This window comes from Staurois parvus, unplaced genomic scaffold (assembly GCF_062004578.1).
Source record: "Staurois parvus isolate SC_StPar_1 unplaced genomic scaffold, SC_StPar_1.0 ptg000031l, whole genome shotgun sequence".
Lineage (NCBI taxonomy): Eukaryota > Metazoa > Chordata > Amphibia > Anura > Ranidae > Staurois > Staurois parvus.
The window spans coordinates 5,146,204-5,169,672 of NW_028317827.1; the positions used below are offsets into that span (position 1 = coordinate 5,146,204).

Genomic DNA, 23,469 nt, shown 5'->3' on the forward strand with positions numbered 1-23,469 from the left:
TTTTTTGGTTTCTTTGTATGTATAGGTTTCTTTGCATAGGTTGTTACAGACATGTAAAAATTTCATGCCAATAGCACCTTTAGAAATAGATTTACTTAGAAAATTGGTGGCGTGTCCAATAATTATTTTACCCAGTGTATGAATTTTCGTTATTTGTTAACAAATTACAAAATGCAAAGTGAGCAAACAGAAGAATACTTCGATCAATACTTCGTGTGACTACCGTTTGGCCTAAAGCATCAATTCATCAAGCTCTTTTGAAGAAGAACAAAGAACCAGGCAATGTTGAGGACTGTAGACACAATGGTCGGCCAAGGAAACAAAGCAGCAGATAAAAGACATCATGCTCACTTCCCTTTGACATCTGAAGACGTCCAGCAGTGCCATCAGCAAAGAACTGGTGGAAACCAGTGGGACCTAGGTATGCTCATCTACTGTCTGGAGAAGTCCAGCCAGAAGGGGTCTTCATGGAAGAATTGCATCCAAAAAGCCATACCTCCGATGTAGAAACAAGGCTAAGTGACTCAGCTATGTATGAAAATATAGGAATTGGGTGCAGAAAAATGGCAGCAGGTGCTCTGGATTGATGAGCCAGAATTCTAAATATTTGACTGTAGCAGGAGGCAGTGTGAACACCAAAGGGATGGGGACCAGTACAATAATGATGGAGAGAGGTTCCTTGCAAGTTTTAGTGCTGCATTTCTGCAAATGGAGTTGGAGATTTGGTCTGTATCAATGGTGTCCTCAATACAGACAGATACTTATTCATCATGCCATACCATCAGGGAGGCGTGTGATTGGCCCCAAATTTTAGCTGCAAGTTTGGGTCGTTTTCCTGCTGCAGAATATGTCTTCAGCTATTTATCAGCGAACTATCTTCAGAGTAAAGAGGAACGAGGAGTCCTGGAAGTGGCGGTTTGGCCCCCACAGAGCCCTGATCTCAACATTGAGTCTGGGATTAAATGGAGACAGAATGATCTGAGCCAGCCTACATCCACAGAAGATCCACAGTTGCTTCTCCAAGATGTTTGCTACAACCTACCTGCCAGGTTTCTTCAAAAAACTGAAAAACTGTGTAAGTGTACTTAAAATAACTAATGCTGTTTTGAAGACAAAGGGTGATCCCACCAAATATTGATGGGATTTGAATTTCTTTACTTTCCATTTTGTTAATTGCTAAAAATTAACTATTAACACTTTTATTTCTGAAAGCATTATTTATTTACAGCATTCTTTCACAACTGCCTATAACTTTTGCACAGTACTGTGTTTTTTCCAATACATTTGATAAACCCGTGAAGACATGGACTCCACTAGACCTCTGAAGGTATGCTGTGGTATCTAGCACCAAGCTGTCAGAAAGGAGATCCTTTAAGTTCTGTAAGTTGCGATATGGGGTTTACATGGATCAGACTTGTTTTTCCAGCACAACCAAGATGCTTGATTGGATTTCTGAATTCATCAGACCAGACCACCTTCTTCCATTGCTCCGTGGTCCCGTTCTGATGCTCACATGTCAATTGTGTGTGCTTTTGGCTGTGGACATAGGTCAGCATGAGCACCATCATTGGTCTACGGCTTTGCAGTCCCATATTCTGCAAACTGCAATGCACTGTGTGCTCCAATACCTTTTGTATCAGAACCAGCAATAACTTTTCCAGCAATTTGAGCTACAGTAGCTCTTCTATTGGATCGGACTGCACAGGCCAGCCTTTGCTCCCCACGTGCATCATCCATCCTTGGCCCCCCATGACCCTGTTTTGGTTCTCTGGTTTTCCATCCTGAGGCATTTTTTGGTAGGTCCTGAGCACTGTACACAAGGAACATCCCACAGGAACTACCATATTGGAAATGCACCTACTCAGCCATCTAGCCATTACAACTTTGCCAATTTGTCAAAGTTGCTCAAGTCCTTACCTTGCCCATTTTTTCAACACATCAACTTTGGAGGCAACATGTTTCAGGTTTCATTGTAATGAGAATGTTATCCATCTTACCTGTCAGTGCTCATAATGTTATTACTGTTTTGTGTCCTTGTAGCAAATAAAAACTCTTTCAGACTTCAAAACATTCTATTTAATTTATACAAATAACTACTAAATACAAAAAGTAGATTAAAACAAAATAGTTATTTTCTGGCAAAGTTTACAACGCAACATATTACATAGCTTAGAAGAAGAAAGGCATCTCTCTCTCCCCCACCCTCCCTTTATATTTTAACGAGTACCTAGAATCTCTCCAAGGGACCTTTTACATCTTGTCTTCGTTTCCTATGTCAATAAAAGGCAAGCTGGAAAAAGGGGTGCGACACTTGCGATAAGGTTCAGAATCCTAAACATCAATGGATATAGACCACACAACTTCTCAATATGGAGAAAGAAGAATGTGCCTTGATGCAATGTGATCATATAGAACATGAAAAAAAAGTCTATTCCTTATCATAAATGTGTTACAAAATTAAATGTAAAACCAAAAAAAAAAATAAAAAAACACAAAATGTAGTGATAGCCTTTTGCACTGTTCAGTTTTTTCTGGAAACCATTAAGTGCACTAGTAATAAATAATTTTGAAAATTTCATACAGTCAAAAAAAAAAAATCTTATGTTCAGCATTATTGTAAACATCAGTACACGTAAGAGGCAGCCAGCGCTGACAACTCTTATATTAGGCTTTTCTTTTTTTACATCATTCCCAAAAAACTGGATGGGTATAATTCGCAACATCGATCTGTACATGGCCAATCTTATATTTGGCATCGGTCAATTAAAATGAAACCGTTACAGTGCAAGTAAGGAATGCGAGGAATCTGTAGTGCAATCAAACAGAGAAGCACGTAAAGTATTGCTAGTTAAGATCCGATAAGATCCGCGTGATTTCCTTAGAAGTGGCCAAGAAGCGATCACTTTTTTTTATTTTTACCTCCAAATTCACCTTTTAATGCCCAGATCGGTACTGAAATTTCTACATTGCCCCTTCAGATCCGGATCTTTGCAATCACCCAGCTGTCGCGGCTGCTTGGAAGGCAGAGCTGTGCCAAATGTGCACTAAAGTAATCCATCGAGGTTTCAGTGTTCCATAGCGGGATTGTCTCCATAAACAGGCATGTATGTGTTTAAAAGTCGCACATGAAAAGAACTGAAAACAAAGTCTACACCTCGGCAGGCAAGCACTGTAGTTTAAACATTTTTTGTTTTGTCGTACAATTGATGCACGGATGTGGCGGCAGTGCCGACAAATCTTCAGCAGTCTGATTTCAGTTTATCTAAGGAATTGTCAATTTTGGTTAAAGTCTTTTTGATGCGCAAGGCTGTGAGTCTCGCGGAGGGGTTTTGATACCAGCATTCCTTCATCAGCTTAGCAAGTGATGTTAGCGTCTGCAAAAAGTGAAAATGTATATGAGCATAAAAGATACAGATATCATGAAGTGGCATAGGATGCAAGTGCTACTCTGCAGGTGTGACAACATATTCTACAATTCAGCATTAAAATCTGCTCATAAAAAGACTACCCCCCCCCCCCCCCCCCAAAGGTTAAAGCGGAGCTCCATCCAAAAGGGGAAGTTCTGCTTTAAAGACTGGTCCCCCGTTCCGCATTTAGGATTGGCACCTTTGGGTGGCCGGGGGTGAGTGGGTACCCGAATTTGACAGGTACCCGCGCTCCCACTGGCGATCGGAAGTGGAAGGTGTCCACACTTGACAGGTCCCAGAAGACTAATGGACCATTCAGGAAGCACAGCGCTACTTGCGCATGCGCAGTTGGTACCCGGCTGTGAAGCTGCAAGCTGTCACAGCCGGGTGCCCACACTGAAGATGCCGGCGCCCAGGGAGAGAAGATGGCCGGTAAAATGGGCTGCAGGAGACACACCGCGGGACCAAGGGACCAGTGAGTGTGTGTTTTTTTTAACCACTTCCAGACCGGACACTTTCTCCCCCTTCCTGACCAGGGCAATTTTCAGCTTTCAGCGCTATCACACTTTGAATGACAATTGCGCAGTCATGCAACACTGTACCCAAATTAATTTTTTACCATTTTTTTGAGACAGATAAAGCTTTATTTTGGTGGTATTTATTCACCGCTGGGATTTTTATTTTTTTTGCTATGTAAATGAAAAAGTCCAAAAATTTTGAAAAAAAGTGTTGTTTTTTTTATAAAATTTTGCAAATAAATAATATTTCATCATAAATCTTGGCCAAAATGTATTCCGTTATCTTTTTAGTAAAAAAAAAAAAAAAATCCAGAATTAGTTTATAACCAAAAATTATAATTTTTAAACATTTTTTTTTACATTTTTATTTTATTTTTTTATATTATTTTTTATTTTATTTTATTTTTTTTTACATACTGTCACCCTAGCAGTACAGTGTCACCATGGTAACACTGTACTTACTTGTGGGGGGTGATGAAGATTTTTTTTTTTTTTTACACTGATTGCTTTTACACCCATATAGGATGTAAAAGCAATCATTTCTCTCTGTCTGCATTCTTGCAGTCATTGAGAAGTATTGAGTGAGCTGTGATTGGTCACAGCTTGTCACATGGTACAAGGCTGTTGTGAATAGCCTTGTACCATGTGACCTCTGTGATCATTCACAGATTTCACACGTAGTAAGTGATGACGTCACAAGTGACATCTTGCTTACTACTTTGCATGTGATCACTGATTGGCCAATCAGTGATCACATGATCGGCCAATCAGTGATCACATGATCGGGACCTCGTACAGAGGTCCGTCCCATGATCGGTGTTTCACTGTGTCCGGAGGACACAGCGGGCACTGGATCGCGGTGCTGCGCGCTCCCAGGGAGCACGCACAAGCAGGGTGCGGGGAGTCCGTTTATAAACGGCCACCCGATCCTGCACTGCCACCGTCCGGCCATTTATATACAACGGCCGGTCGGGAAGTGGTTAAAAGTCAGCAGCTACAGTTTTTGTAGATGCTGACTTTTAAACCTGAACTCCTTGCAGCTCTGTATTAATATTGTAAGCTCCATGAGCAGGGCCCTCATATTCCTTCTGTACTGAAATGTATTGTAATTGTATTGTCTCCCTTATATTGTAAAGTGCTGAGCAAACTGTTGGCGCTATATAAATCCTGAATAATAATAATATACCACAAAGTGTATTTTTTTTAGATGCAAGGAATGTACTTGAATTTGACTCCGTATAAGACCTCATGCATACTGCTGCTCCTACACCCACGTTTTTGGAGCGTTTAGCTTTTTTTGCTAAAGTCGCTGAAATTGCCTCAATAAAACCCTATGTGTCTATGCACACACGCGGGCTTTTACCTGAGTTTAGGATCAGCTGCATTTAGAGGCAGTAAAATGCTCCTTTCATGAACGCAGAAGAATCACGTTCAGTAGACGAGAGTTTGAGCAAAAAATACTTGACGCAGTAAAGGCGTGTAAACGCATCTAAACATATGTTAATGCTAGATGCGTTTAGCACTCTGAGAATTAATTTATTTCAATGGCCAGAATAATTTAATATTCCACCCAAAAAATAATTGAAAATAATGCCCAAGCACTTGACGCCACTAAATGCGACACACACATTTACAAGTGTCAAGCGTTTTTTCTACTGCCAGGAGAAATGTGTCTAGGGAGCATCACTAAGTCCGTGCAGAGAGAGAGAAGGAGAAGCAGCACAAGGAGTCAGTTCATATGCTAACAAAGAACATGCTGATAGTAGGAGAAAGCAGACTGACAGAGATAAGATCATCAGTTTGATGCTTCTCCTTACAGTCCAATCACAGGCTGAAAGAGGGGAGCAGACCTGTATGTATTATGTAAAGGCAGCCGAGAAAAATCCAGTTTCTTGCCCTGCCAGACAGTACTGTGCTGCAGCAGAAACGTGTAAATCGTTACGCATTTCATCTGTGTATTTTAGACATTATATTTTCTATCATTTTCATGCACTTTCGTCCTCTAAAGTTCCTGGTTGATCCTGCCAGTCTCTTTTCTTCCTTGTTCTAAGCTGCCCAAAGCACAGAACCTGATGCCTGTTTGCTTGGTCAGTTTTTCTCCTTTGACTGGCCATTTACAGGTACAGAACACTGTGCAGAAACACAGCAGGCCTGTATTTGGTAGTTTGTTCAGCCACAGTTACTTTTTTTATAAGTGATTGCATACCCTCTGTTCTCAGCTGCATAGGAGCTGGGGGAGGAGAAATAGCAACACACTGATCTCCCCAATTAATGGCTGTGCGAGGGGACGGGTGTCAGCACAAGTCTGATGATTGGAGGAGAGCAGGCAGAGTCCCCAGCACAGCTAGAGAACTGACCACACTGTGCTCTCATGTCTAGTGTGGTAAGTTTTTAATAGGGAAGAAGAGGGCCCGGCAGGAACACCAGGGATTTCACACAAAGGAAGCAATACAAAGAGAACAGGATACTTTTTCATACAAATACATGGTACAGAAAGTACACATGGGTTGATATGCTCTTTAAATGAATAATTGGTTTTCTTCTACTGATTATTTAAGTTGGGACTTGATATTAATATCTTTCCTAATCCATCTGAATTGATCCATTTTTAGAAACATAAGAGCCTATTTATAGGTGAGGAGTAGACACCGTTATCTCTATACTGGATGCGGTGTGGAACCTGCAATTCTCTGCAGAAGGCTACGGTAACACTGATCCGTACTTTCACACTGATGCGCTCCATTTTTTACAGGACATGCGTCTCAAAAACTGCACCAAAAACGCAACGTGCATGCATTTTTGCTGCATTTCTATTCATTTCAATGGGGAGGTGTGTTTTCTTTAACTGTGCGAAACCTGCACCATAAATGCAGCAAGCAGGATTTTAAAAATGAGGCAGACCCGCCACGTATCACTGTGAAGAGTTCCATAGGATTACATGGTCACACATTATTCTTCCGCTTTTTTTTTTTAAATTATTTTTAACGCAAAAGTGGAAGAAAAACAGATCAGTGTGAAAGCAACCCAATATTCGGTTTTTGGAGGCAAAGCCGGTCACATGACTGACAAGTCAAGTAACAGTTTTCTGTTTTTTATTAAAATTCATTAAAATGAATGATACTTTGCTTGTTTCTGAGTCCAGACGCAAGCAATACCTAATGCACGTCGCTGTGTTTTATTAAGGTTTCCAAATTTTTCTTCTTCTTCAAAGCAGCAATATGGTCCCAGTATGGTCATACAGCTGCTCTATAAATGGCATCCTTAGGTGTATCTGTTTTTTTGTATTGCAATTATTATTGTGCTAAAGGATACTCACTGGGTCTGAGAACCACCTGTTGGGAATGTTTGGTCTTTGTTGATCCACACAAACAACTTTCCTCATATCTTCAAAGCTGGGATCGTTTGGGACAACATCATAAAACGGAGGTTTGTAGTCTTCAACAATACCTGGAAAACAGCACCAATGACTAAATAAAAAGCGAAAGGCTTCGGATAATTGAGCTGAGCCTAGGTCTACTATCAACGACATTGCCTTAAAAAGGGAAAGTATAGTTTAGGGTCAATTTTATTTTAATTGTATAAATGGAAGTTCTATATTATATATTGTTTACACACACACACACACACACACACACACACACACACACACACATATATATAGCCTTGTTTAGTTTGACAATTAAAGTGGAATTCCAGCTTACACCTAACTAGCCTTTAAATTTTTCCCTTTCCTCTCCTAACACCTATAGTAACTAACCTGTGTAATCAAGATATGTATACTTACCTACTTTCAGGCCACTACACTCCAGTCACGTGATCCAGCTCCCATGTGTCAGCAGTGGCTGCAGAGGAGAGGAGGGAGCGCCGATAGGCCACTGAAGGCAATGGGCGACGTCACCACTCCGGGCTTTACCAGCCATTATTGGACTGCTCTCTTCTCTCCCCTGTAGCCACCGCTGGCTAACACAGAGTAGCTGGATCACGTGAATGGACCGGAATGGCCTGAAAATAGGTAAGCATATACAGTACATCTTTGGTACACAGGTTAGTGTAGGTGTTAGGAAGGGGGATGGGTCAGTTTTAAGGCTAGTTCAGTGTAAGCTGGAATTCCACTAAAGACCTCATACATGAATGGATACAACATGGAACAGCCATATTTTCTATCACGTTTATACAAGTTCTTTTGTCGTAATAAGTTCATATCTTCCTTGAATTTCATCACAGTTCATTATTTCCAAAATTTCTAAATACAACCGTCCAGCACTTACACTTGACAGGTCCCGAATGAAAACGTGGTAACAAAAATGATGCCTGGCGGGCATTGCTATGCGCTGGTGGGATAGAGGAAACACCGACAGAACAGCATGTACCCGCCGAGATCACGAGGAAGGAAAGAGCCAAATAAGTTAAAAGTGCTTCATCGTCTGCAGCCAAGATCCAGGAGAACCAGACAAGTGTGTATTAGGAAAATAGGAACATACTGACAGACTGTCCTGAAAGGATGACACCAAATACACTACATAATATCAAGTTGTGTACATTTCCTATGACCTGTTTTGTTTTTTTTTGTTTTTTTTTTTAAAAGGAACACTTGCTATTTAATAAATCCCTTATAAAAGTGGCTAAAGGATGGTGGCCATATGAAAAAATGCTTGCCCAAACCCAATACAGCAGAAAATGATTTAAACGAGAAGTACAGGCAAAGTTCGTTTGGCTGTACTACTGTGGATCACAGGAGTGCAGTTTGTTCTGCACTCCTGTGACCCATTTTCAGCCAACAGCGTTCTAAAGCCTGTTGTCGGCAAATGTCACAGAGCCAGTCCAGGTTAGAGAAAGATTGCGACCATATGGTCGGGATCCACCCAGCAGCCAAGCTCAGCCTCTTAGCGAGCTGCTGAGATCCTGAGCCAGCTGCTCCAGCCCCCTCCACGAATGGGGGGCAGAGAAAAGAGCGGTGACTGACAGTGTCACCACACTCTGTTCAGTTCGGCGGGGAGAACGGACCAATCAGCAGTGTCTGATCACTGAGAAATCAGCCTTAGAGCCAGCGGGGGAGAGATGCAGCATTGAATCAGTGCTTAATCCACCTAGGTAAGTATGATTTTGATAAAAAAAAAAACAATTCCTTTAGGGTAGGTTCACATATGTGCTGGTGGTAACGCTGCGGGACTCATACAAATTCTGGCAGCTGTAACCATCCACACAGTAAAACAAGGAACCCACAGGTGGGTGCCATTAGTCTTATTGGCACACTGCCCGCAATGGAAATTGCACCCACACTGGGGACCTTGGTTCCCATGCGAGCTGCAATTTTAAAAGAAGTGCGGGGACATCTTTTTTGCATTTCGCGGGGTACAGCAGCTCATTCAAATGACGGGGAGATGCTTAAGAAGGATGGGTAGCAGTTAAAATCCCTGGGCTCACTATTTGGAAAAAAGCTTTATCCCGCAGATTAATTTCCAGGTTGCCCATTTAAATAAGAATATTTTTTCCTCAAACTGAAATGATGTGTGGTCTGATATCCAGCTCAGCCAATTTTATAAGCAAGCTTCTAGTAGGGGAAATAAAAACTGCAATCAGAGGCAAAGTAATAGTGTAGCTCAAGCAATAATCCAGCAAGATCACATACAGGTCATTTGCACTATACTGGCAAAGATCTGGAGGCACCTGACCATCACACCTATTTGGCCTTGTTGGACATCCCATTTCCAACCCAACCCCTGTGGCTGCTACAACAGCCTCCACTCTTCTGGGACGGCTTTCCACAAGAGCATTTGTGAAGTCAGATAGGATTAGATGGGAAGACCTGATTTTTATTCGAAGTATCAGTTTATCAAAAAGGTGCTGAATAGGGTTGAGGGCGGGGTTCTGTGCAGGCCACTCGACTTCATACACAACTTACTTATCCCAGATTCATGGGCCTACTTCATACACAACTTACTTATCCCAGATTCATGGACCTACTTCATACACAACTTACTTATCCCAGATTCATGGACCTACTTCATACACAACTTACTTATCCCAGATTCATGGACCTACTTCATACACAACTTACGTATTGGGTGGGAGGAAACAAAACCTCTCAATTCCCCCATTAACACAGTGCTTCCTGCAGTGCTTAGTGTTCTGCTGGCGGTGGAGAGAGGTGGGGGAGCCTTCCTGGCCAGCAGGACACAGTGATTACTGCTAGCAGCTATAGCTGCCAGCAGTAAGTGAATGTAAAACATCTGACAGGCTGGCTGTACCAAAGTCGATAGATCGCCTGCCTATACATGCATCGAATCTCGGCCGATAACTGATGAATCAGCTGAATTTCAATCCATGGCTGGCCGGCTTAAGCTGTAATATCAGAAGCATCCTTCACTGCAAACACCTCCGCTCACTTTAGAGGGTGACCCACATAACTCTAGCCGAATAGTACAGAAGCCCTTCATGACTTTCTAAAAATGAATGTGTATTGCAATGCAAACTTTTGTCTGGTGAATCGCCCATCCCTATCACACCATGTGGCTGAACAGAATATAAACAGGTAAAAGGACTCCTGTGTGTAGTTCACCTGGGGCAACCAGTACATTTTGCAATAGTGGAGGGGGCCAGCAAATCACCAAAAAAACAAAACAAAAAGAAAAAAAACAAACTATGGGGAAGTCACCGATCATATGACGAAACATGTCAGGTAGCAGGCCATCTATACATATGCTTACACTGATGTCTTTTCTAAGTGGACAACGTGTTTTATATCCTTAAAGGCCGATACTAACTTGTGCACTGGATTGGAAAGTGCACTTTACTTGTGAGTAGTTATTCTTTATTTTTTAATAAAAGCCAATTTAGTTTTAATAATAAACCGTGAAAGGTACACACACACACACACACACACACACACACACACACACACATATATACACACACATACATATATATATACATATATATACATACACACATTTTATTTTTGGTGAATGGGCTGGAGCCCGGGAGTAGTATGCAGGCTAGATTTCTAGACGCATTGGAGGATTGCGACCCAGATCACTGGGAAAGCACTGTTTGACCTTACTCTTGTGGAGGTAAGACGTGGAGGTAAGAGGCTCTATTGAGAAGTGGTGCATTTTACTGGTGAAACATACTTTTTTTTTTTGCACCCGAGATCACAATAAGAATACATAATTTGTGAAGAGAATTGTGGATTTGAGTTTTATAATGATTATATTTATACTATATATATTATAGCTAGTGATTATTCACATTTTATATATTGTTGATGTTGTTTGTTGCACATAAAGGAGACTTTGAGAAATATTGTACATTGGTGATTTGACACTGTGGGATCGAATTATTAGTATTTACGTGTTGCACTATACTTTGGTGGTTTACACAAGAGGTTTGGAAACGCATGACAGTAACAAGCTGCGACATATTTTATTATATATACAGTTGTGTTCAAAATAATAGCAGGGTGTTGAAAAAAGTGAATAAAGCTCAAAATCCTTCTAATAGCTTTTATTTCCATACACACAAATGCATTGGGAACACTACACATTCTATTCCAAATCAAAACATGAAGAAAAATATATCAAATTTGTGTTGTTCCTCTAAAAAAAAGTGAAGAAAAGTGAATATTAGACTGTTCAAAAAAATAGCAGTGTTTGTATTCTTCTTTACAAACTCAAACATTCACTATAGAAACTGAAAAATGTTTGAAGATTTTGCTTTCCTTTGAATCAATTAATGAATATTTAGTTGTATAACCACTGTTTCTGAGAACTGCTGTACATCTGTGTTGCATGGAGTCACCCAACTTCTGGCACCTGTGAACAGGTATTCCAGCCCAGGATGATTGGACTACATTCCACAGTTCTTCTCTATTTCTTGGTTTTGCCTCAGAAACTGCATTTTTGATGTCACCCCACAAGTTTTCTATTGGATTAAGATCCAGGGATTGGGCTGGCCACTCTATAACGTCAGTCTTGTTGGTCTGGAACCAAGATGTTGCACGTTTACTGGTGTGTTTGGGGTCGTTGTCTTGTTGGAACACCCATTTCAAGGGCATTTCCTCTTCAAGTATTCTGATGTATGTCTCTTTGCGGGGGCTTCTTGCAGATAGCTTGGCTTCACATAGATGTCTTCTAATTGTAACAGTACTCACAGGTAACTTTACACCTTCTTTGATCTTCCTGGAGCTGATTGTTGGCTGAGTCCTTGCCATTTTAGCTATTCTTCTATCCATTCGAATGGTAGTTTTTCGCTTTCTTTCACGTCTTTCAGGTTTTGGTTGCCATTTTAAAGCATTTGCGATCATTTTAGCTGAGCAGCCTATCATTTTCTGCACTTCTTTATATGTTTTCCCCTCTTCAATCAACTTTTTAATCAAGGTACGCTGTTCTTCTGAACAATGTCTGGAACGACCCATTTTCCTCAGAATTTCAGAGAGGAATGCACTGTAACCAGCATGTACAACATTTGCTGCCTTCCTTCCTTAAATAAGGGCAATAATTGCCACCTGTTTTTCAAAGAATGAATGACCTCACTAATAGAACTCCACACTGCTATTATTTTGAACATGCCCCTTTCAATTAGTGACTCAATTACACGGAATCAGCAGCATGCATGTCATGACTGTTGGGTCTGTTGGATTTCTATTACTCTACTATACCTGCTAGTAAATTATTTGCCATGTAGAAATATCATTTCTACCAAAAACAGTAAATGATCGGGTTAGTGATGTCTGACTGCTATTATTTTGAACAAAACTGTACATACACTGTTGTTTTTATTTTTTTATTTTTTTCACATTTGTTTGGGGAGCACGGTGATCTTCAAAAAAAAAATTAACAAAACAAGAAAAAACGAGTTATGGAATTTGGAACATCAAGAATATATAGTGAATTTGATACTGGCAGGAAAAGTGCATTATTAATAAACATACTTATAAACATAACTACAATTCTGTCCGTGTAGTAAAAATAAAATGCCCTTATTTATAGCTGAAATAAACAGAGCTATATTTATGGATGTAACTTTGAACGCCCTCAGAGGGCAGCTAAGGAGACTCGCCAGACAAAACGCTGAAACCCAGCAACACAAATCCTTAAACTGGGTGACAGTTCAGATCTAAACACTCAACAAACATTTTCTAAGTTGAAAATAGAAGCCTGAGCCAGCGGTTCTAAGAATGACAGCGCCAGGACGGAGAGAGATAGGGCGAAATAGAAGGTGGGAGACTGGAAAAACAAAAACTTACCGTTGCTAACCATTCGTCTGGCAACTTCCCAGAGGACCAGTCCAAAAGCCCAAATGTCCACTCTCTTGTAAGAGTCAAAACAGTCTACCTGGATTGTCTCATCTAAAACTTCTGGAGCCATGTATCGTTTTGTCCCCACCCGGGGGTTATTTCCAACATCGAGCTGATTGGTGGACTGTGAGTGCATCACGGCCAATCCTGAAACAGAAAGAATATGGCATTGGCACTGCATCCAAAATCTGCAAGAAAGATAGAATCCGATCTTACTAAAGTGGAGATCATTAGGACCAACTGTCTTTTGGCGTACACCGAGAGCCTGGTGCAGACAGATTTTGTGAAAGTGTCTCGCATGCATTCAAAAAGTGGTGCGGCATGCGCCAAATTCAAGTACATGTTCTAGAGAGGAGACATAAATTTGGCGCATGCCGCACCGCTTTTAGAACGCATGTAAGACACTTTCACAAAATCTGTCTGCACCAGTCTATAAATTCTAGGTAAAGAGTTTAGGAGAATGCATAGGTGCAGGCTTGCATCACCTTTCCTGCCAGCCAGACAGCTAAATACATATACATTTGTGGCATTACCTGCCACCCATTATATTTCTAATTCTTTTCAGACCTCAAACCTCACCAAAATCCGCACAATAGGTGGGTATTTATGCCAGCAGTATTTATGCCAGCAGTGGGTATTTATGGCAGCAGTGCAGGATGGGGCACTGTCACACCTCAGTCACCCCTGTTTAAAGTGGTATTAAACCCAAAAGCAAATTTTTTTTTTACATTGCAGCTTACCAATTCTTAGATGTGATGGCTGCACGTTTCTTTTTCAAGTCTTCTTTGGTGATCTGTAAGTCTGTTTTTCAACAGACCAGGCTCTCCTACAAACGTATCACTTAAAGTGACACTAAAGCTTTGGGGTTTAAAAAACAAAACAAAATACAAACATGTCTATACGTACCTGCTCTGTGTAGTGGTTTTGCACAGGGCAGCCCAGATGCTCTTTTTTTCAGTTCCCCAACAGCGCTCTCAGCTCCTACCCCTTGAGCAGTAACCCCAAGAAAAGCCATTTGCCTTGGGGGGCACCAGTGTGAGCTCGTTCCTGAGCCATTGCTCTATGCGTCCATAAGACACACAGCTGCAGCTTGGTCCCAACCGCCGCTCTCTCACTGGCTCACTAGCTGTGATTGACAGCAGCCAGAGTCAATGGGAGAGCAGCAGAGACTGAGTCAGCAGAGGTTGTCAAGAATTTCACTGGATCAGAGGGGGCTCAGGTAAGGATTGGGGGTGCCACTGCACATAGATGGTTTTTTACCTTCCTGTATAGAATACACAAAGGTAAAAAATCTTTAGCCTTCAGAACCACTTTAAGAGTGTTGAGACAAACCATTTACCACTGAAAGGAGTGTTTAAAATGATCAGCTTTTATTTATTCATGTAAAACCTTTACCCTAAAGCTAGGTTCACATTTGTGCGGGTGGTGCCGCTGCGGATCTGCACGAAAATCCATGCAACTGCACCACCTGCACAGAGGAATGCGGACCCGCGGGAGGGTGCCATTAGTTCTAAGCTACTTTTTCAGAAGGATTGCAGGGACTTCTTCCCTGTGTGTCACGGGGCACGGGAGTCCATTCAAATGAATGAGCTCTCATGCCCGCAAAAATGTGGCCCGCATATATGTGAATCGGGGCTAAAGGAAAATAAGACTGTTGCTATAACTGCTGGCATAACTGCAGTGTGAGTTGGAGTTTGGCTTCAATTTGTTAATGTTTCTAAATCTGCTAGTCCATCTAACACTTTCCTCCAACCAGACTGACAATACATGACCAAATGTGCTTCCTGTGCTCATTCATCCGAAGAGGGGGCATTCTAAAACAGAATGTGTGTTACTGGCCAGATCACCAGGTGAAAACAAAGGGGGAAAAAAAAGCTTAAAGAAAACCAATGCAGTCACCACAACTATTGACTGGGAAGCTGCAATGTATTATATTTTTGGTTTTGGGTTTATTTCCTATGTAATGTGACCAGTTTTATTCATACTACGGTGTAATCTGCTGTAGGAACAAAATAACAGTAAAAACAATAAGCGGCACAATGATTATTATTACCCAAGTCCCTTTAGAGTCATGAAGTTGTTCAGCTACTTTTTTTATTTGCAATGTAAAACCATGTTTGGATTTTTACTAAAGAATCACGTAACATGGTCAGAGTACAGGACGATAAAGGCTGCCATCTTCTGGACATCTCTGGAATGAAAACCATTAGACAAATGCAAAATGTTTCAAGCCTCTGGATTAGGCAAACACAGGCAGCTGCTAAGTAATAAAGACGAAGCGTCAGACCTCATTTCTGCTTGCAGTACGGGGTATATTAGTGGCCTGGTTACTGTACATTACTAAGTCACATAAGCCACAGCGTTATAGTAAAATCCCTACTTAAAGCCACTCTATATTCAAATTCTGGCATGGAACTCATTGTGCCATGTCAATATCAGCATCCTACGAAACCATGCTAAACTGAACTAAAAACGATTAGTTATGGACTCAACCAGGATTAGTGGGTTTTTGTATTATACCTATATTAAATAATGGGGCTGGTGGTCAAAGGCACATAAAAGACTCCTTTATTAGACTCCTTTATGTGCCTTTGACCACCAGCCCCATTATTTAATATAGGTATATTACAAAAACCCACTAATCCTGGTTGAGTCCATAACTGTTTTTGTTCAGTTTACCATTGTATTGTTGATTAGGGACTCCCGGATCACCAACTAGTATTGACCTTGAAGTTTCTCTTTAGAGGTTTTGAATACTATGAAACCAGCGCATCTTCTCATTGTCCATTTATGGCACCCTGAAAGCTTGCAATGCCCATTTTTTTTCTGCTTTCAACACATCAACTTATTATTATTATACAGGATTTATATAGCGCCAACAGTTTGCTCAGCGCTTTACAGTATCTCCTAGATTGTAAGCTCCAAGGAGCAGGAACCTCCTATCCCTCTTGTATTGAAATTTCTGTATTGTCTCCCTTTATATTGTAAAGCGCTGAGCAAACTTTTGGCGATATATAAATCCTGTATAATAATAATAATAATAACGGGAGATAATACAGCAACAATACAGTTCAATACAAAAGGCTTAGGAGGGCCCTGCTCCTTGGAGCTTACTCAGGGAGAACATGCTGCCTATCATATCCCAACAGCTTTCAGATGCCATTGTAAAGAGATAATCAATGTTACTCACTTTATCTGTCAGTGGTCAAAGTTATGGCTGATCGTTGTATGTTTTCTCACCATCCCAACTACTTCTCCTTTGATACAGGTCATCACTACATGATTCATTATTGCTTTTCAGACAGTTCAGCTTTACAAAGAATAAATGAAACATACAGCCGGGCTACCCCAGCACTGCAAAGGTTAAATGTTCATTTTGTCTAGGAAGAACAGAAAACGCAACTATACTTACCTTATACCTCGCTCTTCTCTTCTCTCCTATATTCTGATTTGTGGGGGGCCCTCAGCACCCTCACAGCACAGGACTACGGTCTTGCACTGTATGCAATGATGTCAGGGTGCTTACAACCAAGGCCTCATTCACCCAGGTATACCCCCACCCTCCCTTCCCGTAGTCTTCTGGGACATGTGATAGGTCCCAGAAGACTACAGAACCATTCACAAAGCTGAATCCACAAGCTGTCACAGCCGGGTGCTCACACTAAAGATGCCGGCGCCAGGGAGAGAAGACAGCCGGTGAAACCAGCGATAGTGAGGACAGCGCTGGACCGAGGGACAGGTAAGTGGCTGTATTTTAAAAGTCAGCAGCTACAGTTTTTGTAGCTGCTGACTTTTATTTATTTTTTTTTTCAGATAGAACTCCGCTTTAACTACTTTGCGGTTTCCTCCTTTCCGTTCCAAACGTTTCAGCCTTTTGTTTGCTCTTGAACACAGGCACACCAGCATTTGTAGAGAGGCAACGATGACACTTAAACTTCTGTAATGACAGATCTGCTTTAATTAAACCCAATAATTGAAATAAAGCCATGTTTGTGAATTTGGTTTGACCTGGGGAAAAAAAAACCCAAAAAACAAAAACACCAGATTACCTAGATCTGCTATACAGCACTGGCCGTTCTTCCTCACAAGGATGTTCTTGCTCTTCAAATCTCGGTGAGCAATGGCCGGCTTTCCCTGGGTGCCGAATATCTCTACGTGTAGATGTGCCAGTCCGCTGGCAATAGACAAGACGATGCGAAGGCACGTTACAGTGTCCAAAGTCGTTACTTGCAAGTAATCATAGAGAGATCCCATTTCGTGATAGTGAGTAATCAGCCACAGCTGAGTGCTGGAGTTTCTGGAAGTCATGTCAGAGGCGATAAAACCTTCACCAGACAAAAGAAAGGAGGGACACGTCAGGGACAATCAATTCTGACAGACAGCTGAATGATAGAGCCAATGAGGCAGCTTCTGCAAGTCACAAGCAAGAGAAAACTTCAGTAGCTTTAAGTGCTAATTTGTTTCACAGACTGTAGCTGTGTCCAGTTTAATGTGCTAGACAAACCTGTTAAGCCCAATCAAGAATAAATCCAACTAATTAAATGTGCAAATCTCATGTAATGAAGACAGATGTGGCTCATATGATTAATTGTTTTAAAGTTGATCTGCAGGCAAATATCTAAAAGCACATTAAAAGCCATTTGTAATTCTGTTCAGCCTGTCCTCTAATCCAGGGAACCCCTGTAACATGGACTTCAATGATCGCAATTTTGTGCCACCGCACTTAAAGGGTAACTCCGTTGCATAAGAGAAAAAAAAATATAACAAAAAAAGAAATATGGAATAGACAAATGCTACACAAGTCATACTGTAACAGAATGCTACTAAAATGACATTTCATTTTCAATCTGCAGCTGCTGTAATTTTCTAATATTTTCAATGCAATATGGCAATCTAGAGGCCTTCTATACACATTTGGTATTTGGAACACCCTCAGAAATGTCATTTCCTCAACGTTTTTCCCAGAAGTTTGCACTAAGATACAAGTAAAACTTTAGGCATCTTCTGCAATAAGAATTATATTTTTGTTGAGTCATTCCCTAAGGGCTCATGTACACTACAGCTGATAAACTCACATTCAGGAGCTTTTCTGCTGGGTTTTTTTTTTCAGCAGCCCCTGAACTCTCCCTAATGTTTTCCTATGTGTCCATGTACACATCTTCGTTTACAGTCATTTTTATTAACACACCAAACTTGCGTTCAGGAGATTTTACCAGCGTGCCAAACACTTGTAAACGCGGCTAACTGCGTTTTTAAGCGTTTTTTAACTGCTCCATATCCAGATGCTGTCCAGAGCCTTTTTTCATCATCAGAAATTCATGCAAAGCGTTTTCCATGTATTCAAATGGACCTAGTACACCAGCGCAGTCAGTTCCAGGTTTTGCGTGAAGGAAAAGATGGTAGAACGTGCCGCATTATGCTCATGATGGGATCCATAGTGAATGCAACCAAAAAAGACAGGTCATCTCAACACATGCTGCTCTCTCTGCTTCTGCTCTCTCCATTTCTCTCAAGATGTCTGAAATGGTTAATTTTTTACTGTTTTTCAGTGCATTCTGGGCATTTTGGAAGGTCTCCTGAGGTTATCTTTAAAATATGCTTCTAAAACACAAACGCTCGCAAACGCAGGTAAACAGACGTTTTTTAACCTACATTTTCCAGGAGTCAGTTTCTATCGTTCAGAAGTGTTTTCCAACTGTCCCGTGTACATGGAGCCTGAGGGTTATTTATTTCTGCAGGGATGCAGACACTGCAGCTTTCCTCATTAGTGCATTAGCTGATTAGAATGAACACACTCCCATTCAGAAATTAGCCTTCCAAGGACTCGGCTGAACATACAGCTTTTCTCTTAAACAACAGAAACGGGTAGAAATCTGATACAAAGTTTGTTCAAATCCTAGCAATGTACATAGATCACCCAGAGGGGAATGCTTTATTTTGCCTCAGGAAAAGTGGAGTTACTCTTTAAGCAACCTAGGTTGATCACAGACCTGCTCACAGCATGTTGACTGGAGAATGAAGATCCATTACTCCATTAGACTGTTCTGTGCAGCACAGCAAAGCCTGGCTGTGGTTTCTCATGGCACTGCTTTGCCATCCTATAGACTAGTCTATCTCCACCTGGGATGCGTGGAACCCTAGGATTCTTCCCAAAGTGGCCAGAGGCTCCTTAACTCCTTTGTGACCCCAATATGTCTTTACAAGTCCAAATGCACAACGCCCATAGCTGTGAAAAGTTAAAAGATAAGTTCACCTTTTGGAACATTTTGCGTGTTCCACCCGTACTTAGGGTGGAACATTTTGCGTGTTCCACCCGTACTTAGGGTGGAACATGTAACCTGTTCCAGCTCCTGCTGCCTCTCCCTCCGACTCCCCCTGCCTCAGTGTGACAGTGGGCGAGGGTTCTTTTCACCACACCCGCTGTCAATATTCAAAAACAACGTGGCTATGAAGGCTCCGTCAACGCGGCCACATCGTTCATTCCCAATTGCCTGTGAATGAACTACAAGTACTGTTGGCCACTGTAGCAGGCAGCTTGCAGTTCTGAATGAATTTCAAAAGGTGCTAATGAGTGTCCTTGTAGTTCATTCACAAGTCATGCAGCTTTCAAACTGACAGCCTGTATAAAAAGGTACGGGCTGAAATCTACAGGGCTTGTCTGCAGAAGCCTGATACTGCACCTCTGATCCACTGATCATAGGAGCAATGCCTTCCAGGCTCCTGCAGGAAAAGATATATGCACATTTTGTCTGCAAAAATATTTGCATTTATTATTTTTTCTAAAAAAAAAAAAAAAAAAAGGTGAACTTTAATTAACCTTGTAGCAGAAAACAATGAAATGTGCAACTGTGTGTGCTTCTAGTTCTCTGATCTGCAGTTGTTCAGAAACATTATTCAGAAAGTTACTGTTAACTTAACTGAGGCATATTAATGCTGCTGAGAATGGTCTGGGTGTCTAAGCTTCAAAAAAAACCTGTGACACCTAAGTAGCATATGCAATGGATTGTTCGATTTGTTTGTTTTTCTTTGTTTTGTAAAGACAAACCTTATAAAAGAATCTTGTAAACCTTATAAAGAATGCACAAAAAAAAACCCCTGTGGTCACAAAAGGGTTATGCAGTGGTGGACTGATCTGTCTGGATGTGCTTGCCAAGTTCTGGCACTGACACCACTCAGGAGTCAGCCGGTGGAAAGGGGCCGGGTTAGCTTCTGAGACAGGTAACCACTGACACCTGACACCAATGATTTCGTTAGCTCTACCCAAAGCCTGGTACACACGATGAACAAATCCAACAATTAAATGCTTTTGGAGCATTCGTACAATAATCTGATCATTCATACACAACTTTCAAGAGCCGATCACGACAGCTCATGCAAAAATATCCAAAGGGACTGTAAAGGAAATTTGTAAATTCTGTATAAAATTGTATTCCGTTTTGTATGCTTTGCCTATGTATTGTACACTGCATTAATAATGTTTTCATTATGTTTGCATTCCTTCAAGTTCTGATTAGAAATTAATCTGCCTATGTAGCGCCCCTTGCTACTATAAAAATGGGGGAACTAGATACAGGATTATTTTTTACCTCAATGCAGAGAAAGTATCAAATGATAAGTCCACCTTTACAAAAAAAAACACACAGACACACACCAAAAGTATTGGGACACCCCTTCAAATCACTTGGTTTAGGTGTTCCAATCACTTTCATGGGTTGCTCTCGGGAGCTCAGTGAATTCACGCCTGGTACTGCAATAAGTCCATCCGTGAAATTTCCTTGCTACTAAATATTCCACGGTCAACTATTAGTAGTATTATAACAAAGTGGAAGCAACTGGGAACAGCAGCAACTCAGCCATGAAGTGGTAGGCCACGTAAAATAACAGAATGGGGTCAGCACATACTGAAGTCACAATGCGCAGAAGTCGCCAACTATCTGCAGAGTCAATAGCTACAGACATCCAAACTTCATGTGGCCTTCAAATAAACACAGTAGTGTGTAGAGAGCTTCATGGAATGGGTTTCTATGGCCGAGCAGCTGCATCCAAGCCTTACATCACCAAGTGCAATGCAAAGATGCAGGGGTGCAAAGCATGCCGCCACTGGACTCTAGAGCAGAGGAGATGTGTTCTCTGGACCAATCACGCTTCTCTGTCTGGCAATCCAATGGACATGTCTGGGTTTGGTGGTTGCCAGGAGAACGGTACTTGCCTGACTGCATTGTGCCAAGTGTAAAGTTGGTGGAGGGGGTTTATGGTGTGGGGTTGTTTTTCAGGGGTTGGGCTTGGCCCCCTAGTTCCAGGGAAGGGAACTCTTAAGGCGTCAGCATGCCAAGACATTTTGGACAATTTCATGCTCCCAACTTTGTGGGAAGAGTTTGGGGATGGCCCCTTCCTGTTCCAACATGACTGTGCACCAGTGCACAAAGCAAGGTCCATAAAGACATGGATGAGTGAGTTTGGGGTGGAGGTATTTGACTGGCCTGCACAGAGTCCTGACCTCAACCCGATAAAACACCTTTGGAATGAATTAGAGCGGAGACTGTGAGCCAGGACTTCTCATCTGACATCAGTACCTGACCTCACAAATGTGCTTCTGGAAGAATGGTCAAACATTCCCATAGACACATCAGTCCCTAACCCTCAAGGGGTGTACAATCTAAAGTCCCTAACTCACATTCATACATACACATACTAGGGTCGATTTAAACAGGATCCAATTAACCTACCAGCAGGTGTTTGGAGTGTGGGAGGAAACCGGAGTATCCGGAGGAAGGCCACGCAGGCACAGGGAGAAAATGTAAACTGGTAGTGCTGTGGTTGGGATTCGAATCAACGATCCTAGTGCTGCCAGGCGGAAGCTTATTTAAAAAATATGTCACATCCTGGATACGGTGTAACATGTAATGAAAGGTGAACTTATCCTCTAAGACAGGAGTCTCCAAGCCCTTATCTGGCCCTTGGGGCACTATTCCTCCCACTGACACAAACAATGGGGCACTATTTATTCCACTGGTACCAATGCTGGGGTACAATTCCTCCCACTAATACCAAGGATGGGTACTACTCTTCCTCCTACTGACCTGCAACCCTGAGGCCATGTTTATTTTCACTACTGCTGGGCCTAGGACATTTTCTACCCCCACTGACCTCAAACCGGTCCTCCTAGTCTGAAAGATAGTAAACTGGACCTTTGAAAATTTGAAGACCCCTGCTCTAAGGTAAAAGCAAACCTTTCTGCCTTTCGAACCACTTTAAGGGCAGTTACAAACTGGCAACACGTTACATAAGACTGCTAAAGATCACTGCTATTGCAGCCCCTTTACAAAGCAATGCTTCTATGTGTGCTCCCTACAGACCCTTTAAAAACAATATTTCCTTGCAAAATTGCTGTAAAAAATTAGGGAAAATAAAAACATAAAAAGTACATGGCTAGCATGGAAAAATATAGTGTGAAAAAAACCCCAAACCATTAAAATGTTACTAAACCCAGGACCCTGCGTTCAGTTTATCTGGTCTTCCACAGTACACAGAACATGGAAATTCAAATATTTTAGTAAATATAAACTCCTAAATACCTTTTCTCATCAGCAGTTAGAGCAGATTTGTGACTTCTATCAGTCTTCAGCAGAGCACTGGTTAAAGTTTGTAGTTTTCATTTTGCTCTAGGATGCAGAACCCCTAACCTGTGTCTGGACAGTGCTGATTGGCCCTGTGCTGATTGCATGCACTCTCCAAAGAAAAAAAAAACAAACCTCTCTAGCAATACACACACCAAACTGAGCATGTGCAGAGAGACTCCACATGATATGTCTTATCAGGAGATAAGAGGGGGACACTGGAAGAAGGGGAGGATCGGAGAAGTCAGGACCAAACTGCATATTTACACAATGCAGAAGATTAAATCCGTAGGTTCCACAGGGAGTATAACAAATGTGCTTTACTACATATACAGACTGATTTTACTGTTGTGGGTTTAGTAACACTTTAAGCTAATAGAAGCCATGCTAATGAGAAATGTTTCCTTCACTGGGTGAGAACCAAAACACAGACTGTCTACAAGGGCCATGCAATAAGTGCCAAAGGACCTCAGGTTGGGCACCAGGGAATTAAAGAATGAAAAGTTTTTAAAGCTTGGTAATAAACAACAGACAATAAAAAGTAACCGTACTAGAACCACCCTTTTCTCTTTCACACGGATAATCTCTTACCTAAGCTCAGCACTGCAATATTAGAGCATTGTGCAATGTGT

At 41.5% G+C, this 23,469-nt stretch overlaps 1 protein-coding gene across 3 annotated transcripts in view; it reads right to left on the reverse strand.

Moving 5' to 3' along the window:
* Nucleotides 1-2,053: 2,053 nt before the first annotated feature.
* ACVR1 (activin A receptor type 1) overlaps nt 2,054-23,469 on the reverse strand; it is a 133,343-nt gene continuing 111,927 nt past the window's right edge. For all 3 annotated transcript variants that reach the window (XM_089659729.1, XM_089659727.1, XM_089659728.1), the window contains 4 exons: nt 17,270-17,545; nt 13,170-13,367; nt 7,242-7,372; nt 2,054-3,374 (listed from right to left, as the gene is read on the reverse strand). In XM_089659729.1, the coding sequence (XP_089515855.1) occupies nt 3,240-3,374; nt 7,242-7,372; nt 13,170-13,367; nt 17,270-17,545 (740 nt within the window). In that variant the 3' untranslated portion in view covers nt 2,054-3,239. The remainder of the gene's footprint in view (nt 3,375-7,241; nt 7,373-13,169; nt 13,368-17,269; nt 17,546-23,469) is intronic.